Below are 22,166 nucleotides of genomic sequence, written 5' to 3' on the forward strand. Positions count from 1 at the left end.
GCCTGTCTTTAGCCAAAATGGACCTACTTAATACAATATCAGTCATATTCCAATGAATTAGATCCTTATGATATGTCCTGGCTGAACCATGTTAATCTAATATTACATTAACATAATTTAAAATAGGAATGCTTACCTAAACTTAATTAAAGAACACAAGACATTAAGTCAGTCCTGTCACAATACTGTCAGTCCTGTCACACATGATATGATGATATAAATTAATAATTTGATAAAGAAATGATGAATACAAATATGTGGTGGTTATTTTGTGCTTACCATCCACTACATCATTTGAAAAGTTGATTATATTTCTTAAAGGAATTATAAAACCATGTTGGTTACATTCAGGGACAAATAATGAATAAGACAATAGTATTTGGATCAAATAAATAAATTAGGAAACCATTTGTCTGTGAGATGAAAGATCAGGCAAATATCTTTGCCTGATGAAGACCTAAAAGGGTCGAAACGTTGCACCAGTAATAAAGGTAGGTAAGTTTAATCTTCTCTGTGATCTGTGACAGTCACACCGAGGTGGCATATGTGTTTCTCATAGTTCAACATACAATTTTCAGAGTCAAGAATAAAGATATTGTTTTCTGCAAGATTTGTAGAAGTGGAAATGTACGTTCACCAGTAGCCTAAGGCTAAGCCATAAGAGTTTGCTACAGTAATGCTTGGCTGTATGCAGGCATATGGGCGTCATCTGTAGGCCTACAAGTATTAGGCTACATTAGCAGCCGAAAAAGTTACCTTTATGTTTATGATACAAATGGACCTCAGAGCATCCACTCATTCCATGCTATGATGTGAAACCACAGTGGGCCTAGTTGATAACACTGTAAGAATTATGTTACTTTTCCAAGTCATTCTGTAAAACTGACTGCCTGCCTTCAAAGATGATTTTGTTTTTCAATCTGTCATGTTATCTTTACACTAAAATACAGATTTTAGACAATAATATCAGGTGCAAACATCTTACATGCAAAGACTTTTATTTCTGAATAGTCTGCACTGCAGTATTATACAATGGCAGTACACAAGTGTCTGTATTCATGTCCATTCTTAATGATCACACCATAAATATAGACACATGTGCCTTCAAACAATTCCCTTTTTACAATAATCTAAAAAATACCGTGTTCTGGTTTAAATACATTGCATAACTTTTGAAAATAAAATATGAATTATATGAAATATAACAGTTGCTTATTGGATAGACTAGTACCAAATGCAATTATATGCAAATACACCTTTCTCTCTGTAACATCTTATGCATTTCATGCAAGAGAAATAAAAATGCCTGCACATACAAAAAAAAGGGGGGAAAAAGAAGAAGCTGTACAGACTTCGGTATGAAAATAGAAAATATCAAAGCAAGATGTGCACCAATAATATATATGTTACAAATAACCTGTAGTACAAAAAACATCTATGAGAATGACCAACTAATGGTAAGTCTACCTGGAACACAGAGGTACAGGGATTGGATTGTTGTTATTGAGGACGACAAATCTCCTACCCAACTTTCTCTGGCAAACGGAAAACGAAAACCACTTTCATGCAAGTCTTCTACCGGATCCATACATGTTTAACACCAAATGTGAGTGGATCAGGACGGGGGTTAGAGACAACAGCAATGTGGTGCAAGCGATATCACCAAATGAACATTGAAGACACAGTTTTACTTCGCATTGTGTACTGAACCCAGCAAACGTTAATGCCCTAAGCATAGCATCTAGTTTGCTTGGGTAAGTTATTTAAACCTTTTCTGTATTGCTATCCCGCTAGTGAAAAATGTGTAAATAAATTGTATTCTGCTGCCACCTTATAAAGCAATGATATGTTGAAAGTTATATGAAATTATTAGACACTCAGATACCATAGCTAAGTATCTCAGTGGTAAAGTTCTGTACAGCATTCATATTAAGCATCATTAACTTAATATTGGGTATTATTGCCAAAATAACACTGGATCTTTCATCAATAAACTTCTCATGTCCAGATTAACTGTCCAGAGTAGAGTAAAGTACTGTTCACTGAAAAATACTGGAGTTTTACACACAAAATACTTCTCCACAAACACAGTAGTGTGTACAAGGCACACTGCGATCAATAGAGCTATATCTATCTTTTCTTGCACAAAAAGAAGAAAACACTTTTGAAATAAGATATATTTGCACAAGTCAATCTTAAACCGCCTAAGGTCCAATCACAACTGCACGGTTAAATATAAACTTCTGTTAACGCATTAAAATATATATATATTTTGTCTTCTTTTTTTATACAGTATGAGAGCTGATTAACAAAAATAACATTTGCCAAATGACTTATTTTTCTTCCGGGCAGTTTGGTGAGCATTACACGGATAACGTAACAGGCCGAGTGCGATCTCTTGGGTACTTGAAACTAAGGATTCTCAGGTGCTCATAAACACCAAACCAGCCATCTTACAGCAGCACAGCCTCCAGCGTACCCCTTTATGACAAGGCTGAAGCGTGTGAGGTGATGCTTGCTCTGCGGACTAACTGCTACTCAAAGCTTTTTCCACCGAAGCCCCGTGCAATGACGATATTGCTCTTGAGTGAGACTTTTCAAAGAAAACACAGTGTTTCTCATTCTGATCCAGCCTCTAGAAGTACATTCTCTATCGCACAAGAAGTAGAAGAATAAAGACAAGGGGATTTAGTTATTGGTATTACACCCCTAAACTACACTTGCAAAAAAACGCAGATAAGAAAATATAAATTTCTTCAGCACTGAAATCAAATAAAATCTTTTCTTTTTCTTCTGAATAAAATCTTATAACTCTTTATTATTTACATTTGGTGTAGGTTAACACTGATTGTAACATAATACCCTTTTCTCATAGTTTTTTTTTCTTTCTGTTCGTATTCTCTGTCTTTCGTTTGGAGAGCAGACACACTTTTACATTCATATTTCAGCACAAACAGGGAGCCAGAGTGCTGATGGCAAATGATGAACATGCACTTTCCCCCAAAACAAAGTAAAAAGAAAGAGGTGGAAGCTCGTCTGTTCAAAACTTTTGAGTGGCGGTGGATTGAACAATGGGAATAGAAAGAAGAGGACGTTGAAAAGCAATGAAGGCCCGGAGAATTGGTGAGTGGTGGCACTTTTGTTTGGCTGTAGAAAGGCTTCCGGAGCACCAGGGCAAACATTTTTCATGAGGAGCATTGTGTGACAATATTGGGGGGGGAGGCGGTCGCAGCACCCGAGTCATGAGGTGAGATGAAAGCTTTGTTGTCCCGAAAAGCTGTTAACGTGAACCAGACAGATTCCCAGAGTTGTGCCGGAGAAATCACACCCTCTCCACTCGGCTAGGGTCGTACGAGTCTGAGGACAAGATAAGGACGTGCAATTAAAAACAAGACTCAAGGTTCATGTTAGTTCTTCTTTATAGACCCCTTAACAGACGACGTCACACTGATAAGAACCAGTATGCGCGCACAGGCCGGCACTAAATGAAACCCATTCTGTCAGGTCTCGCTAGGACGGGCCTCACTTGATTGCATGAAACAATCACCTGTGTGTCCAGTCTCAATGTTGGTAAACAAATAATTGGTCTATAGCAAAGAAAACACTCTACACCATTTCTATCCCAGGGCACAGAGTCTCATTGGCAACTCACAATTAGAGCTGGGCAATGACTTTAAAGTGTTAGAATGATGTAAATGAATTCAATATTTGTAAATTTAAATAATTACAGATTAAAGGGATAGTTCACCCCCAAAATGACTTTTTTTCTATCGATTGGTCACCCCATGGAGACTTGAATTCATGGATATTTTTTTGTTTTTGTCACATTCCTATGCCAATAATTTGATGACCGGCAGCGGTTCCGGTAGGACACACAAAGAGTCTCCTTTGTGTCTCCTACCAGAACCGCTGCCTACCGGTCCGCTGGACATCAAATTATTGGCTTAGGAATGTGACAAAAACAAAAAAATTGCCATGAATTGAAGTCTCTATGGGGTGACTAATCGATAGAAAAAAACCTTTTGGTTGAACTATCCCTTTAAACAAGGATGTTCAAAATAAGTCTAAAATACATTTTACAATACATGTAGGATAATGAATAATATAATTAATGCTCTGTTTCATTCTTTGATTTGCTGAGGCAAAACCTGCATCAAAAATAAATATAATATAAATTATATAATAATATATTGTGTGCACCACTTCAGCACCCACCTGAGACAGAGAGCACCTCCTCGTCCTCCAGAGAACTGGAACCACAGGTCACACTGCTGAAGCTGAGGGGCAGGGTGATCTCTCTCTTGGGCACGCTGCGAGGTTTGGGGAGCAGTGGGGGTTTCTGAGCCCTGGTACGTTGCTTTGGCCTGGGCAGTTCCCCTCGTTCAGCTTCTTCACTCATTTGTTCTCTGACAACATCCAGCGTGTTCTCTTTGATTTGATCCTCCCTCGAGGGCTTGTGTTCATCCTCATCCTCCTCGATTTTCAGCTCGAACTCCACGTTTCTTTGAGACTCCTCCATGTTCAATGCGGCCACTTCCTCATTCTCCAAACATATTGTGATCTCTCCGCTCAGCTCTTCTTCCTCTATGTTCAGTTCCACCTCAAACGCCTCTTCTTCCCTTTGCCGTCCTGTTTCGTGTACCTCCTCCTCCTCTGCTTCCTCTGTCCTTTCACCACACCTTTCGCAATCATCCTGGCTGACATCTTCATCTCCTGAGTCCTTCTCTTCCTCCTCCCCTCCCTCTTCTTTGTCACCTTTTTCCTCCGCCACTTGTCCCTCTGTCTCTACCTGAGCTCCAGCCTCCTCCGCATCTCTGTCTCCATCTCTGTCCTCTGCGTCTGCCTCTTCGCAGTAGTCTCCGGAACTTTGGAGGCTGAGTCGTCTTATCCGGGACACAGAGTCCAATTCCTTCAAACGGGCCATTCTCTCTGGGGATGATCTGCACGAAGACGTCGATGATGAGTACGTGGAAGAGCTCAGCTTGTCCTGCAGGGATTCGATTAACTTAGAGGCTGCTCCGCGTCCCTTCGTCTCCCCGCTGCAGGTGCTCAGTGCCAACTTCCCATCGGGGGAGACGGGCAGGGACAGAGGAAGTGAGCTGGGTGGGAACTCGGGTAGGCCCAGCGCCACGGTTTGTTGGCTCTCTCTGCTGTGGCTATCGCCACTGTCGCTGTGGTTGTTGTCACCAGGCATTTGTCTGTCCGCGGTATGGTCCACATCACCTGCTCTTGTCCCTGTGTCTTCCTCTGACTCCTCCTGTCCGTGGTTGTTCAGGGACTCCTCGTTCACTTGCTCACACTCTCGTGCTACCTGCTGTGTCTCTCTGTCTTCACTGTTGTGTGTTTCAGTTTCAACTGGAAGGTCTTTAATGTCTTTATCAGTGGTGGTTATGGAGATGTTTGAGTCATCCTGCTTATCTTTTGCCTGTCTGTCAGCCACGCCCAAGGCCTCCACCGGCACAGCTATGCCCAGGATCCTGGCTGCCCGCTGCTCGATGGACTCATTCTCAGGGATGCCCTTAGCGCATTTGACCTCATACAGATTGCTGAGGTCCTCGGCAGGCAATGAGTTGGCTTTCTCCCGGATCAACAAGATCTCCAGGTGCTTGTCGGCTATTGTTGAATCATTTCTGTAGGTCAGACGGTCTGGGAAGACAAATCTCTCATCTAAGCCGTCGTCCTCAAAGGAAAACGCGGCCTCTCTGGTCAGCCTGCCGATGTATGATGAGGACGGTTTACTATTTTCACTATTGGCCCTGCGGATGATCAAATTTGGCCTGAATCGTGATGTGTCATCTGCTTTAACCTTTGCCTCAGCATGCGCCTCAGCTTGAAGCTCTTTATCTGGGTTGTGCTCAAAGCCAGCACCATCTTTAACACATGTTGTACTGCTCTCCCATGACAACTCCACAGACAGACTGACCTCCTGGTGATCTAGCGGAGTTGGAACTGAAAGGGAGCGTTGGATTGTTCCTCCAGGACCTTCAGGAGTCTCTGTGTAGACAGTTAATCCCACATCCCGCAGTAAAGACTCTTGGGGGACTGGGATGTCTTGCCTGTAGACCTGGTTGGGGTCAGAGTGTTGCGTTGGTTGGTGCAGGGAGGCACGTTGTCTGGGGCTGTGCTCTGGTGGTGCGGATAACTCATCTGTTGCTGGTCTGGTGTTGGCTCTCTCCTGTGGCCTGGAGAACGCACTCCTCACCTCCCTGTAGTCTGGATCAATGCTAGAACTCCAGGACTCTGATCTGGTCTTCACGCTCTTGGGTTTATTCATGTGCATTGGTGGAAGACTAAGTGCTTGCCTGCCTGGATCTGGGGCGGCATTCATGTGTGCTGATTTGCTAAGCTCCAATATGTTCTCGTGCACCTCTTCCAGTTCCCCAATGCATTGCTCCACATTAGACCTCTTCCTGATCGTATCCTCGAACTCTTGGTTGAAGTACTCCAGCTCCCCTATGGCGTCCCAGGGCCGCCGGTTCACTGGCTTCAGCAGAAACTGACCGAAGGCCACCTGCTCCTCACCATCTGCGGGATTGGAGGCACTCTTCCTGGGGGATGATGGGTGCTGGTCTCCCTGCTCACTCGCCTCTTTGGATGGTGAGGATGGGGTCGACTGTGAGGACTGTGGAGATGAAGGTTGATCTGGGCCAAGGCTGAGGCGGCAGAAGGCGCTGTTGCTGGAGGTGTGGAGGTTCTTCTGGCCAGCCATGGGGCAGCCATACGAAGCGCTGCTGTCTGTCCCCAAGCCAGTGTCTGTGGTTGTCTCTGGGGCATACTGGCCAGGCTCCTGTACCCCCGAAGGGCTCTGAGGGCCTGGACTTTTCACCGTCAAGGGGGAGCTGGTCTGGGTCTCCTGATTTCGGTACTGGTTTCCGGGCCAGGACCCAGCGTAACACAACTCCTTATCCTCGTTGGCCTGGAGGGCCCAAGCGTCTATGATTTCCTTTCTTAATGGAGCTCTCTTGTAGTTCCTCATTGAGGATGTGCTGCTGGTGTGGAAGTGGGAGTGATGGGGCCTGAGGGGCATGTCGGCCATGGACTTGCTGCGGAGTTTCAGGTTGTCCGTATGGCCAAGAGTGACACTGTCAGTGTTGGTGACAGTCAGACTTGGTATCATCTCGTTATTGTTCTGATCTGCGGCAGAGTCTTTGTTAATATTAGTTGGCGTGTGAATGGGGACGGACACCAGGCAGAAAATTGTCTCGCTCACCCTCCTCTTACTGTTCCTGCTACTTTCTGGCCCTGAGTCTGGGACGATCTTCTTCACCTGGGTGATGGTTTCCGTGAAGCCCTGGTTTGAGTTGGAACCCTGGCGAGATGAGGAGGAGGAGGCCACCACTGTGGCCTGGAAGGCTGACAAGGGTGAGGGTGGAGGACCTTGGTTTTTGGAATATCTGTTACAGTTTTGGTCGGTTGCTGGGAAGTTATCGACAGTCTCTTTGTGCAAATCGCTGTGCCACCTGTCGTTCTCATTGTCATAGTCGCTCGAAGATGTCAGGTGGGCCACCGCGGTCTGTTTGGCCGCGACAAAGGGCCCCAACGGCGGAGGCAAGAAGGCACTGTCGTCGGACACAGGCTCCGACACGGTGACGCTGGGAAGCTCGTTGCGGATGTGGCGGATCTTGTCGGCGTCCGTCAGGGAGTTGCCACCGAGGGCTGAGGAGATGTGACGGACGCGGGGGTCATCGAAGGGGATGTACTGGACTCCTCCGCCAGGGCGCTCCTGGACGGCGTAGCCAGGGTACAGCTGCTTACGGCTGGGTAGTTGAACACTCCTCTCTCTCTGGGGATCAGGCCATAGGCCGGCTGGATATCTGGAGTACCAATGAGACCCATCCGGAACCATTTGCATCTGCTGGTACACGTCCCCTCGGTACCTGGGAATTATGACAATGCAGTTTTACTTCAAAGAACACAAAACAGGCTAGGCTAGAAGAATAATGATGAATGTTGGCAAACCTCTGACACAAACTGTACAATTTCTTAGTCGATTAAGGGCCGAATGTGAATCACCAGGAGTCATAGGCATGCCATCCTCATAGTATTGGACAGTTCAATTAATAATCACAAATAAATATCACCAGATATTAGGCGATGCATTGATTTAATGTTCCACTAATGGTGGACAAGAACGGGGCCTGACATTTTATCTTTGTAATCAGATGTGTACATTCACATAGGTACAATATATTCACGAAATCTATGGAAAATAACCTTGCATGTTTCATTACTCATATTTTACATACATTGCCCAATGTAAAACAGCATTTTGTGGACAAAACGTATTATGGATGTCCGATATTGGCTTCATCCTCTTATAATTTGAGAAACCTCTGTGGTGGTGGTGGTAAGACCAAAACTGTCTGCCTGGTTCTCCTCACTGGCTGGAGCAATTGATCTGAATTTTTACACAGCCATTGACCATTACCATGCCCACGGAACTGCCCGTTTTTCGATATCATAAAATCTCAGCTGTTTATTAGCGTTTTTGTGTCAAAGAATGTCGCCATGGTTACGGGGCTGCCCAGCTATGGGACGAACTGCCTCCCGGGTTGCCAGATCATGTGCGCATATCCCGCCACGGATGCGTCGACCGGGTATGGACTAGTCATTTCTAATTCCGATTTCAACCGATACCAGTATATCTCTGCTGTCCAGCGCGAACCTGCTAACTCCAAAACGCTCATTGTTCAGGAAACGAAAAAACGAAATATAAGTTTTTCAGGAAATGAAGAAAACCTTATATTTTCAAAACAAAGCAATACTGCCTCATCAAAGTTGGTATAGTGACTTTATATATTGTCAGATACTTGCATGTGTCATTATATTATCAACACTTTACCCAAATCCATCGCAAGTGGAGTTAGTAGTTTCAGACGAGCAGAAATCAAGCTGAAATGGAGTTAGGTGTCCAAACAACAATAGCTCCACTCGCTGCTGAGGGAGAGGTTTCAAAAGGCTACAAATTCCCAAAAGCTCACAATGCATCACAACAACGTGTGAATTAATGCCCTGATGCTTCATGACACTTATTATATAGGCCTACAATAATAAACAGGACTTTAAATATTACAATAACTTCTGCAAAGAGGTAGTAGAACTAGCGCGACAGAAATGCTATGAACGCCTTTCTTCTTGTCACATTGCTCTCCTCATTAAACACTTCATAGATTTTAGAAATATAATGATTGTTTTCATAACAATAGCGTCAGTGCTAAGTTTGATAAACAGGTACACTGCATAGTTTTAACAGACTACGGGGAGTTTGTTTACGTGTTCCTCCTCCTCGCTCACTGCGCAGCGCGCTCTGCTCATGCTGTTAAAAGGCAGCACTGGAGAGGAGAGGGGGGGAGTTGTTTGTTTTTGACGGACAGTTTGAGGATCCAATGGAGTTGGGAGTTTTTGTCAGAGGCGCTTTTTAATACTTTTCATTGGTTCAAATGTTTTGATTTTTTACACAGACTTAAAGGGTGTTCAATAGCGTTGATTTATGAAAAAAAAAAAAAACATGAAAATGGAGTTAGCTGGTTTGTCCTGGACACCAACGATATGCAGGCTTTTTTCACCAAAAATAATGTCAGTAAATCTCTGCATGTGTGTGTGTGTGTTCTGTTCTTCAAGTTTCTCGACAACCGACCGATCGACTTTAAACTTGCCGTGTGTATCGCCGAGGACCAGAAGAAGTGTGGTGCCCAGTGTGAAGTCGGTCGGATCAGCGGTTCAATATCTATAGATCTCCATATATTGAGATCCCTGATGCAATCAACATGACATCACAGTACTGACGTCACAGACTGGCCTCAAAGTGCTATACTATGATAATGGATACCGCACTAAGTACTCTGACAATGGGTACAACCAATGGGGCATGCATTCCGACAGGCATCGCAATACTATAAACTAATGTTTAGCAGACATATAGTCTCTGAGAGTGAAACAATGCTATGCATTGAAGAACAATCTAAACATAACTGAACAGAAACTCATATTTTAATGTGTTTTTTTTAAAAGAGTAATTTACCTGTAGCCAACAGGGATTTCGCCATAGCCTCGATGACCCCCTGGAATGACAGGTGCTCTCTTGTATGATGGGGGAGGGATGTATCCGGGGGGTCCAGAGTCCGATGCGTAATAGTCCAGCTGAGGGTCACCTGCCCTGGACAGGGGCAGTGGTGTTCGGTCCCTGGCCTGGGGAACGACTGAATCTCTCCCAGACCCAGACAACACCTCACAGCTACCCCTGATCTGCTGGTGCACCTCGTAAGAAGGGGGTCTGGGGGGTCTGGTGAAGCGTGGCTTTGGTGTAACGGAGAGCTGGGTGGCGCTAGCCGGTCGGCCGTTCTCCGGCCAGCGGGGAACCCTGTAAATGTCATGCGGTGAGAGCGGGTGGCCGTTGACTCTCCTGTACAGCTCCTGACCGGAGGAGGTCATGTCCACATACTGCAGGCTGTCGGGCTGCATCAGCATCCGGGGCAGCGACTGCGATTTGGCTTTGGTCCTGGGGTGGACGACCATGCCCTCCGGCGTCCTGGCATGGAGACGCTGCTGCTCCTGAGCCCAGCGCTCACCCTCGCTCTCTGACAGCTGGCGGGCGAAGCTCACCGCCGGACGCCATTCCTCGGTGCCTAGGCTCTGACACTTCCTCTCGGCGGCCATCCTCCACTGGTGGAGGGCAGCCTCCCTCTCTCTGGTTCGTGCCTGGGCCTGGGCCTGGGCTTGAGCCTGGGCTGCCCAGCGCTGCCTCTCCTGAGCTGCCCTCTGCCGTTCCTCGGCGGGCATCTCCTGACCTCTCGGCTGCTGTGGCCCAGGCTGCCTGCTGTACTCCCCTGGTCCTCCTCCAGGAGGCTCCCTGAAGTCGGCATAATCCAGGAGCACGGTGAAATCCTGGCCTCTCCTCCTCCAGTAGGCCACGTCCTTAGACTGAGGGTGTGGTCCTCTGGGACCGTCACAGAACCTGAAAGGAGACACAATGAAAGATTGTAAAATGGTAAATGGTGCATTTATATAGCACCTTTATCCAAGGCGCTTTACAATGTGCATTACATTCAGCCACTGACACACACACATTCATACGCAGACGGCGGAGGAAACTATGCAAGGCACCAACCTGCTCATCGGGAGCAATTGGGGGTTCAAGTGTCTTGCTTAATGACACATCAACACTAACTCTGGGGGAGCCTGTGTGTGATTGCGTGATTCACTGTACTGTATACTTGTTTAGATAATCAGACAATAATGCAACATGTTACATTTAGATTTGTTAAACATTGAAATACATAGCAATTTAAATCCAACCAGAATGAAATAAATGAAACAGTTACTTGCTAGTGTAAAATATGAACATTTACGTCTTTCCCCCACTAGGTGGCGACAGCTAGCCATGAATGACGCTGTAGTACTTGGTACCATGATTCTCCACTGGGCATAATGATCACATTACACGATGACGCTGTTAGTCCTGGATGCCCTTCATGACAGACGAAGAGCTCAGGTCATTTGACAATCATCTTTCGATTTTCCTCCATTCTTGAGCTCTCTCAACCTTGGTTAAAAAAATACAATCCTGCCTCAATAGACCGCTCCAAGGAGCGCTCCTGCATCTAAGGGGACTTTGCCTTGATTGGCTGCACTGATGCTCAGTGGTATCTGGGTAGAGCCTGTTTATTTATGGCTATTTGTGCAGTGGCCGAATGACGGTTGGACAATGCCATCAAGACGCATGCATATGTATGTGCGCCCGTGGGGCCTGCGACGGCAGCACATCCTTGACATTTCCAATCCGTGCCCATTGCTGGGCCGGGACGTGTGCTGGGGTGCAGTCGACCGAGGCATTTCACCGCATTTCGGGGGCATCTCATATAAGATGAGTTGCCATCGCCATCATCATTAGTCTAATTGGGTCTAAGTACTAGCCTAATGGGACAGCCAAGATGGGCCTGTTCCTTATCCAAACTTAAACAGCGAGGACAAACGGCCTCGGACGGTGTGGGGAGGGTGTGTAAGGAAGGATCCACAAGAAAAAGACAGGAATGGCAACGCATTACAGTATGTATTGCTATTCCCACTTTCCCATTCCAAAAATACTCTGTTGGTGCTGTCAGAGCAGGGGATGTGAAAATGTGGATTACACAGTCTCATAATTTACTCTATCTCTCTCACTCACTCACACACACACACACACACACACACACACACACACACACACACACACACACACACACACACACACACACACACACACACACACACACACACACACACACACACACACACACACACACTTTAATATTATTCAAGGTCATATGACTATTTTCAGATTCCCAGTCTATCACTGGCTGTTGGCAAAAAATGGATTAGAAAAACTGGAATCAGCCAAACAGTGCACAGGGGGGGGAAACAAATCTGACAAGCCTGTTTAACTGTGTGTACAGGGGAAATCGCTGTATTGGCTTTGTCTCAGTTACAGACCCCGTAACCTCCAGAACCACAGCGAATAGGCAAACCAAACAGGCCCGGTTTCATCAAAGACACCGGATAGGCTGCTACAGGAAACATTATGCCTGATTTATACTTGGTTGTGCGCCGGTGTCATGCATAAACAATAACCCAGTTACAAGCTCACAACGCATTGCACCACGACACGTTGTGAGCTTGTAGATCGCTAGTGTCGGTGCGCGACACCCATGTGCAACCAAGTATAACTCAGGCTTTGTACAGTACGTTTTTAACACTCTCTTCCCCAGGAGGGTTTCACTTGCGTAACTCCAGACTGAGCTAAATATAGCCTAGCCCCCATATGCATATTTAAAAAAAGACTATACATGGCCTGTATTATTGATGCACATGCATTATACCAGGAGGCATAACGCCTTTGAAACCGTAGGGACGGACATATTGATCACGGGCCCTGGGAGCTTCTGAGAAACCTGGCAAACCGTGTGCGTACGTGTGCGTGCGTGCATGCATGCATGCATTCGCACGCGCATGCAAACAGCACGTGCGTGCGTACCTACCAACGTGTGTACATGCGTGCGTGTGCCTCTGATTGTGTACAATTCTGTGAGTCCATGGCCACACAACACACACACACGTGTGTGTGTGTGTGTGTGTGTGTGTGTGTGTGTGTGTGCAAGCCTGGGCTTCAACAGGGCACGGAGCATTTGCCCAATAGCAGCTTTGTTTACAACTCCAGGGTCCCATGTGGCAGATTAAGACTCTAGCACACATTATCCCTCCTCCCCAGCCCCTGACTTTATTGGGAAGGAGAGAGGGAGAGAGAGAGAGAGGGGGGGGGGAATAAAGATGAAATGGGAGGCTGGGACCAAAGGAGGGAGGGTTGGGAGCAACAGAGATGAAGGGAGAGAGGGAGGGAGGGAGTAGGAGGGGAGATCAGCTCAAAATGAGGTGCCAAAAAAAGCCATCATGCAGAAATCCTAGTTTAGCGTTTTCATTGATTTTTACAGACGGCTGTTATTAAACAACGACCAGCAAGCAACCACATATGGCAGCGATTCCCAACCTGTGGGCCGGGGCCCACTGGTAGGCTGTGAGGATATTGCAAGTTGACCCCCAAATAATTGGCAAAAGACTAAGGTTAACATAAACTAAATCTCTTTAAAAAAATTGAAAACATTTGTTTTCATTGTGAAACCGACAAATAGGAACTTAAAGTAATACTAGGTAACTTTAAAACAAAAACTAAAGTTAAATTGTATATCTTTTGTGAGTGGCAAATGTTTCACAACACCCACTCCATGAATTTCACCCCCGAAAGCCTTTTATTTACAGTATATATTTTCTATTGAACGGTGTCGGGGGAGACTCTCCCGCGAAAATGACGTCATCCGGCCGGAAAATGCACCGGTTTCCTGTTTGGCCAGGAACTACCGCACCGGTTTCCTGTTTGGCCAGGAACTACCGCGCTAATAACAAAAAGGAACCTCACGCTGATTTTAAGAGAATGTAGGATTGGAACATCGAAAAACAACAGCAAAAGAAAACACAGCTCATGGTAACTAATGCTCCACTGGCTAAGAGAAACGATCCGCAGATAGTATAAAACAATTAAAAGAACGCTTTTTGAAACGCTTCCGGCTTCCGGTGAAAACAAATGGAATTCTGGGTAATCGAGGACTACGGAAAATTGTATGCAGTGACGGTAGTGACCAGCAGAGGTTGCTAAAAATCGTTATTTGTGAACCTGCATTGTACAACTTTAAAGTATACTACTGTATATTAGTTCCATTAATCCAAGCCGGAACACAATCACCTGATTGATCGTTAAAATAGGCATGCTCTGAAAATGCACGTGGGTCCACCCATCTGACCACTTTTAACATGGCAAACGCTTTTGAGATTTTCAAGCGGGCCCTGGTCCAGAAAACGTTGGGAACCAATGACATAATTATATGGCAAATGGAGCCAAGGAGCCTCGCGGCTCAGGGCACAACACGGAACGACGTCTCACCCGCTGTCTGAGGTCAAGGACTCGCCCAGAGAGTGCGTGTCTCCTTGGTTGCGGCCGTCCACCTCCTGTCTGCCCTCGCCCCTGTCCCTGTCCCTGTCCCGGGGCTCGTTGTTGTTGGAGAACGCCACCCTGCAACCCGTGGGCGGCCTGGAGCCACCGCCGTTGGTCCCGTAGGACCCCAGGCCCCCGACGTCCCTCTCGTAGCCATTCACCGTCCCGTGGCCGGGCCGGATCTCGAGGACGTCGTGCCGCTTGCCGTAGGACGGGGGCGGGGGCGAGGGCGCCTGGCGCGAGGAGGAGGAGGAGGCGGCGTCCGGGGTGGGGGTGGGGGCCGCGGAAGAGGAGGAGTGCTGGGGGAGCTTGTATCCGTGAGAGATGAGGAGGTCCTCCACGCTGTACATGGTCACATTTGTTTATGCTGGTGTGTTTTCTCGATGTTGCTCTTTAAAGCGGGAACAGAGTGGGAGAGGGAGGGAGGAGGGAGGAGGGAGGAAGTTTGGTTGTCACGGCGTCTCTGCTTCTTCCCTATGCGCAGCGGCGGGATCGCCAGCACAGCTGCACAGCTGAGGCCATCACTAAGAAAACAAGAGAGAGAGGGAATGACAGGAAGAGAGAGAAAGAAAGAGAGAGAGAGAGGGAGAGAGAGAAAGAGGGAGAAAAGGTGACGTTAAAACCATTATCCTCTCTTGCCCGTGTCCCATCATTGACAAGGGTCTCGACCGGAATGGACAGTCCAAGGAAAAGAACACAAAAAGACGAAAAAAGATCAGCCCCCCCATCCCCCCCACCCGGTTCCTGAGCTACCACGTCAAACCGACATCGCTCGCTCTTCCCACCACTAGCAGCCTTGCCCGCGTTTCCTCCCTCTCTTCTCCGGTCCCCCCAGCAACAACCCTGGCGTCATGTCGCTCACATCCCAACCCGTGACATCTACTGGTCCAAAGTAACGCCGGGCGTCAGTGACGACTACGGCTACAGTTTTAAGATGATCACTGGTACTGCAGTCAAATTACAAAATGTAATTGTTTACAGTTCGCTCCCTGTAGACCTGTGTGCACAGTATAGCTGGAAGGTGGCTGTTTGCAGCAGCCAAGCTGTGTTTCACGTTTGGAATCAATGAGGTGCCGGGGGGGGGGTTTGGGCGACCACGGTACGGCTGTTGGACGAAAGATGTAGGCTACTTCTTCATCTTTCTCTTCTCTCTTTTTTTTCCTCCCTCCAACCATCCCCATCCAAATCCTAATCTAAGAAGCGAGAAATCACTGCCTGGTTAAGGCAGAGGGACATTTCTTAATGTCGAATTTAAAAACCTCAGGATTAGGGCTGGCTATCGAAAAACCAATTTCAATTCTGAAATTGTTGAGGGAAAAATAGGGAAACAGACTCTCTAAACGTACGCCAGATTCTCTGCAGGCATCAATAACCTTTGAAATGCTTTGCTCCCATTAGAAAACCTGCTTGTTTATAGGCTATACTTTATAGCAAATATAACGGCTCAATATTAAAGCATCACAGTAGCAGTATGATTGATCTATTATGCAATAAAACAATATTTCCGATGAAATACTCCAATGGAACGAACTGTTAAGTGGAACTGATAAGGCACTGAAATCATAAGCAGAGTCTGAATCACAACTGGCAGGGTAGATGAGGCCGCTGTGTGGATGTAATGTCTTTGGAAAAGGCTTGTCGACGGGACAGATGCTTCTACAGCTCACTCACTACTGACTGAAATGAAATGACTGCCCACAAATCCGCTGTCCTCAATAAGAAATGGCAGATGACAACAGCAGCCCAAGATCCTCAGCGCAGCTCCAATTACATCAACGGCTTCCTTTTAGCTTTGATTCAACCAGGCTAGTTCAGACGTTAGCAGGTTATTTTATAGGGATAAATAACATAAACATCTTTTATAGAAAAAGAGGTCTGGGCTGAGAGGATGACAACGCCACCCCTTATTTCCTCCAGCTTTCTCCCTCCAGCCTTGCTTTTCTCTCCTCTCCTCCCCTCCACCTGAGCCCCGAGATAGCAGACTACTGTTGGTGATTAACGGGATCCAACACCGTGAAATGCTGCTCTCTTTGTATGTCTGGCCCTCTAATACGATTATCTTTTTCATTTAAAACCTTAACCCTGTTAGTTTTGGAGGATTGACTCTTGGCACTTACCCAGCTAATACTTTTTCCCCCCCTTCAGGTTTAACTCTTTCCAATTGTCAAGGACAGTCTAGATTTTCGGTTAAGCAGGATAGCAGGGTGATCCTTGTGCACAGAGTTAACGCATCAGTGTTAACGACTTTCAACAAGGCGTCCCTATTTTGGGCGTGTCATCATTGAGAAATGTCTAAACATTTCGAAAATAGAAGATCCACAAACTCACAAGCACAACGCATCACAAATAGCTTCTACATCAGATATTTTCGCCACGTGACATGTGCGAAGTATAGATCAGAGATAAGTGGCTATTATACATAAGTATGATTTCATGTGCTTGTACTGTAGATGAGGCATGCTCTGACCTTTATTTTATTAACTTAGCTTCAACTGGTGTTGAATGCTGTGCTGTTTACTTCACTCAACTCATGTGCTCAATGTATCTAAGCCAGGGGTCTTCAACAGTTGGGGGTCCTTGGAGTTACTACAGGGGGGGCACCAAATCTTTGGGTGATAGGATAATTTATTTTACATTAACCATTTGAGGAATTGAGGTATAGCATTCCTATTCTGAGGAGAACTTTAGCCAAAAATAGCAGATCTACAAGCTCACAACGACTTGCGCTGTGAGGTGTTGTGAGCTCGTAGATCGGCTATTTTCGGCAAAGAGGTTTGGTGTAGAGGGGAAAAAGAGCAGACAAAGTACAGAGTGAAAGGTCAAGTTGACTAAGTATTGACGGTTTAAGTGGTTAAATGTCTGAAAATACACATTAACATGAATCCAACATGATAGTGCTGTCAATGAAGTCTATGAAGCTAACTATTAAATCTATGAAATGTTTTTTTCTGCAACACAATTGTATACAATATGCAGTGGGGGGGGGGGGTCCCTGCTCCATCTCTCTCTCAGCTAAGGGGTCCTTGGGCTGAACAATGTTGAAGACCCCCTGATCTAAGCCAAATGCCAGCCACTCAACAGTCATTTGTCACATCAGTATTGTCATCCAAACTCACTGGATAAACTGTGAAATTTCAGACCGTATCCCTAGAAACTAGCTCATGTCAACAGCCAGACTTGAAAAGACCCCGGCAGCTTTAGATCGACACCGATCGAGCTTCCAGATCGAAGTCAGATCCGTGTCACCGCCCCTTCCTTCCTGTAGATTAGGCCTTCACCAAAAGCAGACATAAACTTCTGGTTTAGCCTCGGGCTGCATTCCAATATACAGGGCAATTCACTTTTGATATGATATGTCAATGAAATGTGGGCTCAACTGAATGCCCATAATGCAACCTAATCTAGTTAGATCCTAAATCTGAGGTAATTTCTGTTGCTCCCTCTTCACTAAATGGGGCTTATCTACATCATCTGCAAAACTGAGGATTTCCCTGTGTAACGTGACCTGCCCTTGTGCACAACCACTCCTACAGTACCTCTTGCTTCCCATGGCAAGCTCAGTTTAAATACAACTAATTCTCTTACGTAATGGAATTTCCCATTTTATATCAAATAAAACCCCATATTCAAGAAATGGCACACAACAATGGCCAGCTTTCATTCCGCAAAACACAACAATATTGTGTTTCTCTACAATGCCTTCTTGTGTGAGAAAGATTGCCATTCTGCCAGCGTGCTGCTCTTGAAACTGGAAATCCAAAAAGGGAGGGAAAAATAGTGGAGATCTGCTGCATTTTAATGATATGGCTCATTCAAAACAGGAGAAATTAACGATCTCACTTTATGGATAACATATGCTGCTAAGTAAGCTAAAAATAAACAGAACCACATGAGGGCTGATGATGCTGACATTATGCCGTGCAGTACCCTCATACCAGCCTTTGCATTTTCAACATCGCTAATCACTCACTCTGCACTACTGTAATATCATTCGACATTTTAATTAGAGATGCGAGGGAGTCGCCTCCGCAGTCAAGTGATCTCTTGGCAAGGCCACGGCTTGTTTTATTAGAAAACCGATATGAGCGTTTTTTAGCAGTGCGAGGAGGCATGTGCCTTTATTGGTCGGTTGCGCCAGCGGCGGTGGTCTGATGGCTTCCAGGTTGACATTTTGGTGTCAACTCCTTATTCATGGGCCGGTGTGAGATGAGGGCACAGTGGGCTTGGGAGGGAGCGAGAGAGAGAGAGGGCAGGGAGGGACAGCATGGACACAGACCTAGATTAGACAGAAGCCAGAAGCCAAAAGTGGGATTTTTTGCTGTTAGCTTTGAGCAGACAGCAGCACGGATACTAATGGGCTAGACTTAACACTACTACTGTACGTCTGGGGTATGTGATAAACGTTTTCCTAAATAATTGATTGGACGTATGCAGTACAAGGCTATAGTATGTGGCAGTGTGTATATGGATCAATAGTGTGTGCAGCTGAGAGAGTCAATGAAAATAAGTAACAGGCCTGGTTCAGCAAAACAGAGGAGGCTAGTTTGTTAACATTGTGGTAAAGATTATCTGCAGTCTGGCTGCCAGCGAGTCAGAATTTCAGATAGGTTGATCTGCTTTTAATTGAAACAATATGATGAGATAATAACATCTGACATCCATTAAGTGCATCTACAGTTTGAACATTTGTTTATTTGGGTTTGATTCTAACTTAATGGAAACTGGGTCTACCTTGAATAGATGAAACTTCATTAGCCTATTTGATTTGACCTATCGACGTAAACTAGTAGACCTGCTCCATTTTCTGTACAAAATCTGAGACAAGCGGCTTAATAAAACACATCCTACGACTAATGTGACTACAAAACAAAAAGTGTGAGTAACCAACACATCAGTGGTCATTCAGAACCCAAAACAAACGCACTCCCCTCACTAAAATAATGCTGCAAGAGCTGCACCTCTGTTTCTCCCACCCATCTCTCATGCTACAGTATGTGAACCGCTAACCTAGGAGGGTGTGTACTCGCCTGGCCCCTAGCCGAGCCTGCATCTGTTACAAACTCTGCTATTTTCAAAATAATTTGGGAAAATGTGGAATATTTCTGGAAAAATTTAACAACACAAATCTTGTATGGTGGTGACCTGGCACAAAATATTTTCTGATGGGGGACTGCGGCCAAACCCATATTCATTTAGGGGTCCTTGACATGACAAAGTCTGAGAACCACTGGATGTACTGTACACGACTTTCTCAGGGACGACAAGACATCACATTCAGCAGCCAGCGTCCCACAGTATTGTTTATCTTTGTGACATCATGTTGTCAGCGGAGGGCCACCTCTCTTCCTGAGGAAGCATGTGCTGCAGCCAGGGACAACATAGAGCGGAGGACGGGGGACGGACGATGTCGCAAGTTTTTCCAGTAGGCCTCTTGGCAGAATAAAGGGCGATTGAAACTTAACAGTACCGTAGTCGCATGCTGGCGTCGCACCCCGAAAATAATAGGTCTACGGGGGTGCCAATGGCCTAGTGGTTAAGGCGCATACCGCATACCACACACAACATAGGCTCTAATGCAGCCGCAGAGTCGCAGGTTCGATTCCCAAGCCCGATGGCCTTTGCTGCGTGTCACTCCCAGTCTCTCTCTCCCTATTTCCTGTCCGATCTTCACTGTACTATCCCAAATAAAGTCAGAAAAGCCAAATAAATAGATCTACAAGTTCACACATGTGACACGTTGTGAAATTGTAGATGCGTGACACCGCTGTGCAACTAAGTGTAAATCAGGAGTAACCCCGCTGCCCCCCCACCCCCCCCCCACACACACACCCCTTCCCATGCAGCCCTGGGCATGTTATGGTTGGCAAAAGGTATAAACAGCAAAGTAAGCCCAGCGAGTGGCTTTCACCTGGTTGGGGAGCTGTGTACCTTGACCTGTACAGTCAGACAGAAATAGCCAGCATGTACTCCTCTGTCCTACCTTCATCTTGTTGCCACAAGATTTAGGAACTCTACGACATTCAGAACGCACTACCTTCTTTTTTTTCTTTTTTAAAGATTTGTTTTCTGCCTTTATTGATAGTTAAGTGAAGATGGACAGGAAAGAGGGAGAGAGACGGGGAGAGAAAAACAGCAAAGGTCGACGGGAACGGGACTCAAACCCGCGACACGCTGTCAGGCTACATTAGAGGCTAAGTGCCCGGACCGCTGGCCGTACTACCTTCTTAGTGAAATCTGCACCGTGCATTTAGGCAAGGCTAACTCTGAATGTCATTTTTTTTTACCAAATGGTAATTGTTTTACAATCTCAGAGTTAAATTAACTGAGGGTTTTATTGTGAAGGCTTTTGTACTGGCGTTACAACCAGTGAGAGACTTCCTATTTTATTTCTTCTATAGACTTGACCGTGATTGATGGATAATAACAAGTATGTTTCCACTGTCCATTACACAACATTGCATTCCATGTGCTATTTCTAACATCCACACCCCAGTGATCGGCGGACCCTTACATTCTGGATCAGTTACCTCATATGGAAAGGTTTAGCCAAAAACACCCACTCCGATATTTTGCGGAGGATCTCCCATGGCAACGATTGTTTTGCTTTTTGAATGGCAGTTTACAGACAATAGCAAGCAAGCCTCTAGGTCATTCCCGCCACATTGCTTCAGTCCAAAACGTATTACAGTCAGACTCCGCTGGCAGCCGAATCAAAGGCGGTATGGGATGAGGGATGTTATTGTTGCATTATTCTACCATGGAGTAACACATCTCACAGTGCAACACCAAGGCTTAGTCTTAATTCACTTCAGGGTCTGTCACAAACATGTCCAGACAAATAATTAAATGGTCCTCCTAGACTAATGCAGCGTCATCAGTGATTAATTCCAGAGAAAACTTAAATAACAATAATCAGGCCCACAAGAGCACCATAATAACGTGTTAATGCACAAGGGAAATCTGCGCAGCATCCAGTTAGCGTAGTAAGACACTGCCTATGAGAGGGTAATTATATCAATGTGCTAATTCCCCATTGTTTAGCAGGCTTAGCTTAATTTCACTGGAATGCAGGGATTGACGTCATGAGATGTTCTCCAACTGAGAGCTCATCACCTGGCTGATGCACGGAGAGAGAAACCCACTAAAACTACTCTGAAACCCTGCGACTATTAATAGTCTAAAATAATGATGATACTGGTCTAACGTGAAACAAAACAGAGACCGTGAGAAATTGATGGTGACTAGTCTGGGAAGTAGTTACAGGCCTAGATACATTAGTAATCACTCTGCAATATGCCTAGATAGGAATGTAATGTATTAGGCTTCACCAGCATCGAGCTATTCCAAACCCTGTTGTTCCTCAGCTTACCCAGCTTGTTTCATGGTAATTAGTGTCCGTCAAGGTCTGGGGCTCACTGGAATTGACAGTAGTGTGGTTTTTCAGGCAGAAACACTATGATCAAAGGGTTAGCACGCTCTGGCTTTCTGCTAATCAAGTGTGGACTCTGCACGACACTTCCCTCATAATGCAGAGGGAAAGTTGGGATGTGAACCATTAGGACGGCTTGTGCTACCAAACAATCAAATACAAACTAAACACAAACAAACATAACAACAAAAAAGTACCCAGTAGGCTGTATGTTATTGC

General features: G+C 45.8%; 1 protein-coding gene across 1 annotated transcript in view; it reads right to left on the reverse strand.

Annotated features, from left to right (window-relative positions):
* Positions 1 to 981: 981 nt before the first annotated feature.
* The window catches only part of jcada (junctional cadherin 5 associated a), a 24,917-nt gene continuing 3,732 nt past the window's right edge, over positions 982 to 22,166 (reverse strand). Inside the window, exons 2-5 of the mRNA XM_080418172.1 lie at positions 14,468 to 15,042; positions 10,022 to 10,954; positions 4,216 to 7,877; positions 982 to 3,357 (exon numbers count right to left, since the gene is read on the reverse strand). Of these exons, the coding sequence (XP_080274298.1) occupies positions 3,323 to 3,357; positions 4,216 to 7,877; positions 10,022 to 10,954; positions 14,468 to 14,868 (5,031 nt within the window). The 5' untranslated portion in view covers positions 14,869 to 15,042 and the 3' untranslated portion in view covers positions 982 to 3,322. The remainder of the gene's footprint in view (positions 3,358 to 4,215; positions 7,878 to 10,021; positions 10,955 to 14,467; positions 15,043 to 22,166) is intronic.

The sequence above is a fragment of the Gymnoscopelus braueri genome (genome assembly GCF_963280865.1).
Source record: "Gymnoscopelus braueri genome assembly, chromosome: 21".
Taxonomy (NCBI): Eukaryota; Metazoa; Chordata; class Actinopteri; order Myctophiformes; family Myctophidae; genus Gymnoscopelus; species Gymnoscopelus braueri.